Source organism: Episyrphus balteatus, chromosome 3, assembly GCF_945859705.1.
Source record: "Episyrphus balteatus chromosome 3, idEpiBalt1.1, whole genome shotgun sequence".
NCBI classification, from domain to species: domain Eukaryota; kingdom Metazoa; phylum Arthropoda; class Insecta; order Diptera; family Syrphidae; genus Episyrphus; species Episyrphus balteatus.
In genome coordinates this window covers 97,844,694-97,857,631 of record NC_079136.1, presented here as the reverse complement: position 1 = coordinate 97,857,631, position 12,938 = coordinate 97,844,694, and the positions used below count along the sequence as shown (strand labels likewise).

The 12,938-nt window shown below is 28.4% G+C and overlaps 1 protein-coding gene across 1 annotated transcript in view; it reads left to right on the top strand.

Moving 5' to 3' along the window:
* Positions 1-12,169, top strand: part of LOC129916947 (IDLSRF-like peptide) — a 116,982-nt gene extending 104,813 nt beyond the window's left edge. The window contains exons 4-5 of the mRNA XM_055997210.1: positions 7,801-7,999; positions 9,524-12,169. Coding sequence (XP_055853185.1) covers positions 7,801-7,999; positions 9,524-9,671 — 347 coding nt within the window. The 3' untranslated portion in view covers positions 9,672-12,169. The remainder of the gene's footprint in view (positions 1-7,800; positions 8,000-9,523) is intronic.
* Positions 12,170-12,938: the final 769 nt, after the last annotated feature.

Genomic DNA, 12,938 nt, shown 5'->3' with positions numbered 1-12,938 from the left:
TTTCAGTCAAATTTTAATAAGATTTTCTCTATAAAAATAATAAGAAATCTCCTTAAAAAAACCTTATTAATCGTTGTTTTTAATAAGATTTCCTTATGAAATGTATGGACTGTAAAACAATATGGCAATCTGTTAGTTTTTAGCGGGTCATATTTTTCTCTGTTTATTTTATTATTATTTAGGGCCATATTATGACTCGCGAGTCGAAGGTTCGACTCAAGTCGAATGAGTTGGGAAACACGTATCGTATATCGTGGTATTACTATTAGAAAACTACGACGATCTGCTCACAAGTCACAATGCAGACAAAATAAATATAATTTTATGTGACACTATAATTTTTAAAACGCTAAATGCCTTATTCAAGCCTCAATAATTTTGATTTATCAAAAGTTTTCAATTAATAAACAAAATTTGTTTTGTTTACTTAAGAAGGTTGTCATTTATTGTCTGAAAAGTGTTGGGGTACTTTTGGACAACTTTTCTCTCTCTCGCTCTCTCTCTCTCTCTGAGAGAATTTCATCCCCGCTCTTTAAAATTTGACTTCATATTTTTGTCCAAAAAGAACCCAAACGGAGCAAATGTTATCATGTAACAAATTGGAATTGTGCAAGCGTGATCGGTCAGTACGCAGAATATTTCAAATTCAAATCACCCCGATCGCATGTTCCTTTTTTATAGGTAGGTACTTCAAATTAAATAAATTAACTTTACCAAAAACTGAGTTTTGTTTACTTCAGTTGACTTTACTTTCCTTAAATTTATATTTTGAAAACTTTGCAACTGAACCTTAAGTGGCTGCAGTGCTAAACACTTAATTAGAAAAATAAGACAGTTTTATTTCTTATTTGGTTTTGTTTTAAAAACATCAGAGATATAAAAAAAGTCAACATACCAGTTTTTTTTATAAGAAAAAAAAAATATCATCATAAAAAAGGCATGAAATAAACCAATTTCGTCATCAAAACATCACATGAAAATAACAAAAAAAAAAATGAAATCATAAAAACAACAAAATTACAAACAAAATATCAGAGAAATTTATTATATGTACATAACAAGAGCAAAAGGTTACAGTTAAACAAAAACAGAGTGGTTTTTAATTGGAACATGCATATATTACAAATTGCAATTTTTTTCTTCTTTTAAAAGTTTTCATTTTTATTTTTTCATGGCTAATGCATATTATTAGCAATTCACTCTTCCGTTACCTTAGATTTCCGCTTTTGTTAAGTATTTTTTATAACTTTCAAGTGAGCGAATATATTTTTCAGAACTCAAATGTTAAACCTGGATATACGTATACACATGTAAATTCATACCAATACATTCATCTAGATAAGCCTAACAACAAAATTTAAAATGGCTTTATGTAATTGATAACTTTTAGATTTATCTAGCCACGAGAGTTATTTTTTTTTTGTCTTGGTTTAAGTTCGATAATCTCCCTTCAATCAATATCCATTATCAATTCAAATACAACAAAAGAAAGACAAATAATGGCATCAATGATAGAAGTCAAATTTGACTTATGAGATAAAACGTGACAAATTGCGAATGAGACAATCTGTCGCTTGTTTTTCTGTGAGTTACAAAGCTTTTTTTCAATTTAAGTGGTATGGTAAAGAATCATCTTGTTTCATCTTTACTACTTATCAGCGTAATAAAACCTTGAAACGTTAAAACACTTAAAACCATGATATATGTACATTAGAGTGACCGCAAGAAATCGATTTTCGAAATTTGGTCGGGGGAACCCCATAAAATGTTCCGCCTTTGCAGATTTTTAGATAGCCAAAATTTCAGCTCGATTGGATAACTCTAAATGGTGCCGACACTCGCTCAAAGTATCAAAAATCTCTGTTTTTTCACTGTTTTTCGAAGAAAATTAGCTCTAGCTCCCAAACAGATCGGGTTATTTTCACTTTTTATATATTAAATTAAAGGTAGTGTTGCTACACATACACATATGTACATTGTACATAGATGGGTAAAAATATTAAAGTTAATTAACCCACATGCACGCTTAAAATAAGTATAATAGCATATTACCAAAGGTGACACAATTTCATTTCATAACCATCTAAATGTCATGTTTGATTGAAATCTCGATATTGATTTTAACAATTCCATAACTTAATCAAATAACATTTTTATCGCAAAAAAAAGTCAAATAATCTTTAATAAATGCTTAAACATTTAAAATGCCCGATTGACTATGGACGGGTCCATCTAATATACCGAAGACCTTGGCCCAGTCTGCAAAAAAATTTAATAGGAACAAAAAAAACAACAACACCAAAATGAACTATGATTTAACAAAAGTTAAGTTCTCACGCGATTGAGGCATATCGCCTTATAATTACAATCTGCGTGACTAATATAAATTGCTCAGATTATTACGCTTAACAAACCGAAAACCGGCATTTCGCTTATAACTCGTACCACACAAAAAACCAAACATAGAAACCGAAGAAAAATGTTTGCCTGTGCATAAGTCGTAATTTTCGACAACTAACTATTTGCGTTTAATACTTATTTTTTTCTACCTAAATTAGGTACCAACAGTTTTTTGTTTTAATAGAGATGTCATAACTTTAAGGATATAATAAACATTTAGAAAGTAAACAACAAAAAAAACTTAAATAAACGGACACGATTTTGTAAATTGAGATCCTTTTGTTAATGCTCATTTCGTGACCCGTAAAGTGTTGACCACAAAAATTCATAGTTGTGGTTTTTTTTTTTTTTTGTTACACTTGGGAGAACGACAGGTGTATATTGGACCCTATCCGCATAAATCAAATAAAATTTAAATGCGATTGAGTGGATACATAAAATAAAATTAAATTTTGTTTATTCCATGATTTGATAAATTTTTAATGCTTAAATGGCTTTTTCCATTGATTTTATCTCAATTTCCGTGTTAAATGTTTTTTGAATGCCATACATCTAATCCTTAAATAGTGTTTGTTACAGGAGCTACAAAATAACAAAAACAGTTATTCCCTTAGGGTTTTGTATTTATAGAAATGCACAGTGAAATTTAATTCTATTTGGGCACACGTTATGTATACTTGCTTTTTTTTAGTGTTTGGTGTAAATAGCCGATTTGGGTTGATGATTGATTTGAAAAAAAATATTAAACTATGCAATATCATTTTTACAAGTGAGATATGTGGTGTTTGGGCAAAACATTTAATGGAAGAGTATTTTACAAGTTGTGTGGTATGTTTAATTTTGTAATTATTTATTGTTAGCGTTTTATTAATATTTCAAAATGTAAATGTAATATGTCAAAATTATTTATTGGATAATGGTTAATTTCAATAATTAGTCTGAAAGCGTATTAAAGGTCAAGTGGATCTGGTAAAGCTGTTTGCTTAATACCTACCAAGATAAAAAGAGGAAAATCATAGGTAATGGATCAGAAGCAATAAATTTCACCTATTATCACTATTTTGTTGAGGTTTTAATTTTGTTTCTTCTTTCAAAAATTACGTTACACACAAAAATTGTTAGCTCAAAACAAAAAAGCAGATAATATTTAAAAAAAAAGTCGGTATTCTGTCGGTACAAATCTCAAAGCTAGAAAGTTTGAGCTCTGAAATCTTCTTTTTAAAATTCCAGTACTACCATTTTTAGGGGAAATATGATCACTTGAAAAACATCAAAAAGTTTGGAATTTTTTGTATCCCTTAATTTATGTTCCACTAGTTTATTTTATTCTTATTAAAAGAACAGTACAAGTGATAACTTCTTCAACAAGAGTGTCGTGCAACGGCGGATCCAGGGGGGGCACGGGGCACGTGCCCCCCAGAACTAGTTCATACTTAAAGCAAATCAAATTATAAGAGTTGTTAAAATATATGAATAATAACAGAAAGAACTTGAGTTAAACTTTTGTCTATTTCTGGGTGGAAATGCGAATTTTATTGTTTGTTGCATCCCTTTCTCATGAAAACCTCCACCTCACAAATAAATAAACGACTATTTCTTGAGTAAACACGATTTTTTTCGATTTAAAAAAAAGTGGATTTTCTATGTGTTTTTTTTTTTTAAACCTCAAAGTGATTTTGGTTAATAAAAAAATTTAATTGTATATGTATATATATATAAGTGTTTTTAAAATAGAGCAACACGCCACAACATTACATAACCTATATATTGTTGAACTGCCGGATATGTAGAACAATCTTGCATTTCAAGAGTTTGCCCAAGATTGCACCCCCGAAAATAAAGACCCCTTTAAAAAAAAACTCCTCAAACACGACCCTTACTTATAGATTTTTATAAATACATATTATATTATTGAGAAAATTTCTCCAGGAATACCTTTAAAAATATGTAAGGAAATATTGTTCTGAATTTCAAAAGAGGGGCACCGGTTTTGAAAACATTAGTTGTGGGGAGAACGATTTAAAGTTTTGAACTCTGGACTAAAACGTTCGTAAGCGAAGTATTAAAATACTCATAACTTGGTCAATTTGGCTCCAATAGACCTACAATTTGAACACAATGTTTTTGAGATATAAAAATATTTTAATGCAAATAAAAAAAAAAACTGGGTTTCCCGGAAAAAAAGCATGTTTCATTTTTACTTGCTCAATAGGGCAAGTATTGGTTTCGTGTCGAAAAAAAAAATTGAGGTTTTAATTAAAACCAACATTACGATGATGGAGAATTCCAAAAAAGTGGGTCTCTCAATTCCGTCCGTGCGTCTGTACGTCTGTGCGTCTGTGCGTCTGTGCGTCTGTGCGTCTGTGCGGTTGTGCGTCCATCTGTACACATTTCCACAGCCTAAACGGGTGGATGGATTTTCTTCAAATTTGGTACAGATGATTTTTATGGAATTCTGAAAGTTGGTTTTTTTTTTGTTTTTTTATATCTCGTTTAGAACGTATACCTCCCATACAAAAAAATACGATATTACGAATTTCTCGAAAACGGCTCTAACGATTTTAATTAAACTTTGTATACGTAATATTTAAAGCAGTGGCAATAAAACTGCATTTTTATTTTTTCTCAAAAAAGTCAAATAACAAAAAAAATTTTTTTTCATTTAACATAATTTTGCCCTAAATGTCGGCTCTTCCCCAATATCAATTTTTTTTTAAATATAGATCCAGCTTTTAAAATCTACAAGTAGACTAACATAAAAGTGCTTTGAGCTGCAAGAGCAAGTACGTGCGACCCCAGTCGTGCATTTTATTTTTTTTTATTCTTAGGAACTTTAATATTTATTAGAATGAAGTCTTAGTGTTTGACTAAAAACTACCAGGTCATTAAATAATGGTTTAAATATGTCTATAATATTGCAAATTTTAAAAAACGAAAACATTTTTTTTTTCCAAATTTCATCTTTAAAACTTAATTTCTCAAAAACTATTTAGGGCCAATTTTTCAATAGTCCGATAAACCTCAGTTAGAGCTTATTTCTAGGAATAAAAGTTTTTTGTTTGGGCAAAACATTTAATGGAAGAGTATTTTACAAGTTGTGTGGTATGTTTAATTTTGTAATTATTTATTGTTAGCGTTTTATTAATATTTCAAAATGTAAATGTAATATGTCAAAATTATTTATTGGATAGTGGTTAATTTCAATAATTAGTCTGAAAGCGTATTAAAGGTCAAGTGGATCTGGTAAAGCTGTTTGCTTAATACCAAGATTAAAAGAGGAAAATCATAGGTAATGGATCAGAAGCAATAAATTTCACCTATTATCACTATTTTGTTGAGGTTTTAATTTTGTTTCTTCTTTCAAAAATTACGTTACACACAAAAATTTTTCAATAGTCCGATAAACCTCAGTTAGAGCTTATTTCTAGGAATAAAAGTTTTTTTTAATTTATGTTTATTCTTCTTATAATCTAACTGACGACGATTGAAAAATCAGGGCTAAATGAAACAATTTGATTACAAAAAATAAAATAAAGAATAAATTACTAACTTTAAGAAAAGTTATAGCACTGGATTGTACGTAAATTTTTGGATTTTTAATATTTTTGTTCTCCCGGCTAATCGGGAGGTAAGTAGGTAAGCACTTAAGTGGCTTTTACTGTACCAAGAAAATAATTTGACCCAGCAGTTTGTACCACCCCCAAATTTTTTTTGCTCATTCGATAGAGCATTGGCTGAATATCGTTACCCTGATTTTTCGCACTCTCGAAATTCACCTAAGGCCTAATGGTTAGGGCAACAGACTGTCACTCTTTTATTAAAACCATAAATTTTTGGTTGAAAAATAAATTCTTGTACTCTTCCTGTAATGTTTCTCCGTCTACAATATTGCGAGACGACGAGACGAGAGCGTTGCAAGACTAAAATTGATATGCAGTTTTCGATGTTTGGCCAAATAATTTCCTTCTTTTCACACACATTCTTCTAGGTGTATGCTGTCAAAAATAAACAATTACCTACCCAAAAAAAATCGTAACATTACCGAATGGCTTACGATTTAAATGACCAAGAAAAAATCTCGTCTCGCTCTCGTCTCATCGTCTCACATTATTGTAAATCAGGCATAAATTAACAATAATATATTAATATGTAATACATCAGCTCAAGAATTCTATTTTTTTTACTTGCGTTGGAAAACTTTTTAGTGTTTAAATGTCTGAGCTAAAAAAATCAATTTTTAGAGTTATCAATTATCTCACAAAAAATATGCAAATTGCCAATAAATCATTTCTAAAAGGTTTTCCATTAACAGCTGTCATTTTATATTGAGCTTAATTTTTCAGTTCAGCAAATTTGTAGCCATTATTCTTTATATAGAGTTATTCGTGATTAAAAGCATTACTTTTCTGCGCACCGGAAGGGTTGAGAGTTTTATGCGGTTTTTGAAATAATATTATATAATGTAATGTTTTAATTGCATACTTAATAATTATTTCTTGGTTGTAAGCAATTTTTGTAGGATGATTTTTACTTTTAATTAAATGAGTTTCCTTCACACGATCAACCTAAGGACTTTGAGACTTCTTTCTTTGAGGTTTTTTAATATTAAAGTCTACAGTGATGGTGGCTCAAAGGAAATAATAAATATGAACATCTGAGCAGAAAATAAAGCAATTAAAACATTCATATGAATATATTTTCCTTTTAGAGGTATAAATAAAAGATATCAAAGTCATGTTAAAATTGTTGATTACATTAAATGGTTTGTGTTTTTACTAATTAATATGTAGACATTTATTTTTAACATATACCTATGAAATTTTATAAATGTAGGTAATTCATTAACTTAAGTCTATACTACAATAAGGAAAGCATATCTATTCGGTATATCCCTTAATATCTTTTTTTAATTAAACCGTCAATCACTGGTCAATTAAGATATTTATTGCTTTCAGTTTATTGAATCAAGAAAAAGTTTTGTTTTTGACAGACGACGTCAAAAACTTTTTTTATTGTAAAAAAAACAGTAAATCATTGAGATAAATAAAAGTACAATTAGGTATTCCTATAAACTTCTTGAGGACATTGAAGAACAAATTGACCCACCTTATAAGTAGCTGAACAAAGGATAAATTTGGTCTGTGTCAATTTACTGAAGAAAAGGTCAAACGGGACACTAAATTATTAAACCCAGCACGTTTTCACAAATTAAAAAGGAAAAAGATTGAATTACGTTTACCTAACTTTAGTTTTTAATTATTTCTTCTCTTAAGTTTCCTTTAGTAAAAAAATATGTAATTACGAAAAAGTATCTCCGTTTTTTTTTCATTAGCAATTTGTTCTTAACTAATTGATTTGTGCTTAAAAATGTGTTTTTTTTTTTTTGTATCTTTATTGCAGCAAAACGGCCACCTGTTGAGGAAACAGCATCGTTCTTGCAGAGCTTAATAGCATCTCATGGTCCTAATTACTTGGAAAAGTTATTCGGAAGCAAGGCTCGAGATGCACTTTCGCCGCTTGGAGGAGTTGAAAAGGTTGCTATTGCATTAAGTGAATCGCAGACTATTGAGGACTTTGGTGCTGCCTTACATCTTATGAGGTAGGTCCTTTTAAATATTGTATATATAGTTTAAATGAATAAGCACTCGACACATAATATCCGCACAGACACACATCAACCAAAACTTAGTACCTCTATCTACCAGAGATATAATAATATCCTCTTGACATGAATTTTCAATGTGCAAAGGAAATTAATTTTATTTGAGTGTAGGAGTGTATACGACTATACTATACAACAAGTAAAAGGATAAATTGTATGGCATGTATTTGGCACTTGTTTGTTGTTAAGTCTTCCTTGAAAAAATAATTAACTCTTAAGATTAAATAGAGAGTGAGCAACAAAGGATGAACAATGAACATACACGTCACATAACATTTATGTATAGTTGTTGAACATTTTTGCTAAACGTTTAAGCTTTTATGTTTGCAAAAAAGAAATGGTTTCATAAAGATGTGAAATAATATAAGTGGAAAAACTAGAGCCTGGGGTCGTTTTATTCACTAAGCTTGTGTGGAAATTTTGTGACTGAGAACGATGTGCTAATGGGTTTACCTGTCACTTAAGTCTGAATAATCTTAGTTCAGTGTGAATTTCGTGTGGATAAAGTACTTGTTAATAGAAATTTTCTGTTTGTTTCAGTAATGATCAAAACTAAGTTATTTATGATTCATGGTTAATGGACTTTTCATGAGCTTTGCTAAGAATACGTGACTTTATTTTTTAATTTTCTGCAATTCACACAGTTTTGTTATTTTTGCATTTTTAGTATGTATAATAGCTGATTAGTGCTATATAACTACTATTAAGATTTCGCAGTAGCAAATTTCAGAATACACATCAGAGCTTGAATAAATCGCGCTGAGGTTTAAAGACCCCAGTCTTGAAAATTTGATCCATGAACTCATAAAAATGAGCTTTTAATGGTTAGCTAACAGACTCGACTCTATCGTTTTAGCGAATTGCCAAATTAATCAAACTTTAAAAACATTAAAAAAAAAAATCTATACAAAATAATCGATTAGTTTTTTTTGCTTTATAACCAACATTTTGAGTTCTATTTATCGGATCTTCAAGATTTAGGGGACTCAAGGAAAAATACTGAACTTCATTTCTTCTATTCATTTGCTTTTCGCTGACAGAAACCACCTATAGAGAACCATCAGAGATGCTACCTCTGATATTTCATTTAGGCCACAACAAAGAAATCCCTCGTCTGCTGAATGAAGGCAGCACACCCAGCTTAACAAAAAGCTTATGAAGCAGCACTGCAGAGGACCAGAGCTATCCAATCCATGATCTCTTCAAGAAACGACCGGATCACTCCTGCAAATTTTAAAATCGCGATGAAGAATTCAGCTCCGTCCCACAAAAACATACCGTACACTAGAAAATATATGATCAACATTAAGAATACTTATGCATGTCTTTTTTACAGACAATAATTTTACAACTATCGTCCTGCAGTTTCAAGATACCTACTTATTTTGAAGCCATTTCCTTAAAATTCTAATCTTAAAGACTACTTATGTATTTATATCATATTTCTTTTTCTAATTTCAGATCTGATTTAGAACATCTGCGATCTGTATTTATGGCTGTCGAAAACGGTGATTTAGGAATGTTAAAATCTCTCGGCATAAAAGATTCCGAACTGGGCGATGTGAAGTTCTTCCTCGAAAAGCTTGTCAACACCGGTTTCTTAGACTGAGTAGCACCAGATCCAGCTTCTGGATTTTATTATGCATATTCCCAACCCATTAACCCAAGTTTTTATTCATATCTTGGCTCTCCATACATGGATGGCTATAATTATTAACTTTATCTCAAACATAATAATATCAACGAAGTTCTCAATTTATTTAATTATAATTTAGTTTTTTCTCTTTCACGTTCATTATTTTATTATATTATTATTATTTTGTTGTTAGTTTAGAAAAAAAAAACAAAAACTATAAAAATACATAATAAAACATATTTAAAAAAAAAATAACTATCTGCTCTCTACTATTTATTGCAACATAATAAAATGACAAAATATATATATTTTCTTGTATTAAACAAAAATATGTATAAATAAGTATGTGGAAGCAGGATCGGTTAAAACAATGAATAAAAAAAAAGACAAAAAAAAAATGTTGAAACTTAAAATATATCCGTAACATAAGAAAGTATTCATCTTTATTTTGTTCGTATTTAAGCCAAACACTAATTGAAAAATAATAGACATCTATAACAACTATATTAAAAATATATCTTTAAGGCTCTCCAAATGTTTTATTGGCAAAAACAAAGTAAAATATAACTAATCATACACATATCTTATGAATGAAACATGGTTTAATCTTTACAGAAAATATAGTATCAATATAAACTATTTACCTATATAATGTGTACCTATTTATAAATGTAGCTTTCTAAATCCATATTATTACATCTACTTTGATAAATCGAAATAATTATCAATAACGATTAAAAGAAACGTAATGTTAGAAACAGATCAATCTGCATTATGCTTGTCAGAACGAGGAGTAATTTTTTTGTTTTATAATTTCAATTAAATCCTTGATTCGTTCTGATATAATAAATTCAAAAAGCCACACTACAAATTTTAGTCTTATAAAAGAAGATCAATCTGATCTCTTTTCGTAGACATTTTCCGATCCCTTGGAAAGCAAAATTGGACCGCATCACATTAATTTTGTTTACATTCAAATAATTTTTCAGTTTTCCAGCTAAAAAGCTGTTGGTAAATGTTGTGATATGTGTACTTTAAAACAAAAACATACACAAAAATATTTAAATAAAAAAAAAAGCATAATGTAATTAATAGTAGAAATGAAATAAATGATAAAATATATTTTAGTATTCGCAGGGATGCACAGAAATCATCAACATTTTTGTAGAGATCGCGCATTATAGATTAGTATATATTAGATTCCTCACATCTAAAAGGGACAATGATTGGCACATCATAAGAAAATTGATTGTGTGTTTTTTTTTCAACAGTTTATTCCTACATTATTAATTGTTGATAAATATGTAAACTTTTATAAATGCTTATAGATGTCTCGAATAAAAAAATTGTTATTTTCTTTTTTTCTTTTAATATAGATCTTAATCTCACAATCTTACAAAGTTAAGAAACAAAATTATTTGACAATTAGATTAAGACCCAAACAAACACGAAACAAAAACAAAAAATAATGGAGTTAAGTACCTTAAATTAGATTGTAGACCTACTAAGATAAAAACAAAATATCTCATAGAAAGAATATAAGAAGTCAATTTTTCATTGTTTCATCACATAACTTCATATTAAAAATGGCCATTTTATTTCAACAAAACACACTTTTGGTATAGTCACTCATTGCCCCGCAAATTAATGACTTAAGATCTTACCAATAATGCGGCCATTTACAAAATTAGCTACTTATTTGTAGCAATTTGTTTTAGGTTTTCATTAAAATTTTAATTAAAAAAAAAATTAAATAAAAAATATATTAAGGGCAAACTACTTATTATTATGTACCAACGTGAGCGAAGCAGCAAAATTAAATTAAAAAGGAGTTTCATATCACATACATGTCAAAAAACATATAAAATACATATCAAGAATACATATCTTATTAAACGTAAATTATACAATATACACAATATTATATATTTAAACAAAACAAAAAAAAAAGATATACTTTAAGAAAAGAAAAAAAAAATTTAACTATTAATGGTGGGAATTTTTTTCATATATATGTATGTATTCCACATGTAGTTATAACAACAATACGTTTCTTCAAAATACATAGTACAACGTGCGATGACATAGAACTATTACAACTAAATAACAAAAATCACAACACATATCAAAAATTTGCCAATAAATGACAGCAAAATTATAACAAAAAAAATAATCTTTTTTGGATCTTGGTGAAAAGTTAAAAAAAATGTTTGTTTATAAAAAAAACTCTGACCCAATAACAATCAATAATCTTACATCTTTATTTGATTGATAAACAAAAAATTTAAATTAACTATTCACTGACATTCAAAATTAACGCTTTTTTTAGAATCTATAGATGTCAACTACAAGTTAACGCACCAAAACTACAACTACTGTAATAATAATGCACATGTTACATGGAAATCAATAAAACCAATAAAAACAAATAAAAAAAAAAAAAAAACACATTAAAAATATTCAATATAATTTATGAAGTACATACATATTTAACAAACATAAAAAAAGAGAATTTATTTTTTTTAATTTAATTAAATTTATCATTATTTGGTATGGTATGTGGAGGAAAATAAACTAAAAGCAAAAAAAAAATAGCAAGAATGAAAAATTGTATAGGAGAAGAAACGTTTGATTTTTATTTTTGAAATAAAAATATATATATTTATTAAGTGTGTTTCTATTTTATATTTCACTCATATATTTATACATATATTTTATAATCCTTGTTCAAAAAAAAAGAAAAATATAAATAGTTGAAAAAAAAAATATTATATTATTGTTGAGCAATAAAATAATATTAAAAAAAAAATTATTTATGATATCAATAAATTTTTAACATTCCAGTATAAGTGTTTGAAATTGTGTTTTATTTTACAATATCTATTTTTCTAGTTTTTTTTCATATTCGAAGAACGGTTGGCAGTGAAGTTGTTAATTAAAGTTCCTGATACCCAGCTGTGATATTAAGTGTTAATTGTCATATTTGAGTTTTGCCGTCTCCGGAACATATGCAATAGGAGCGGAAGGGAAACAAATTATGTATTATGTTTTGAATTGTTAAATTGAATAAATTACCCATGATGAAGTAAGAAATACTTACGAAACGTTGGGAAAATAATGGGATAGAACTTGGTTTTATTCGCGTTTGCTTTATTTAGACCAAAACAGCCTAACAACAGTGGAATATTAAAATTTTATTATTCAAACAAAATTTTTCAATTTTTTTTTTTAATCCAAAAA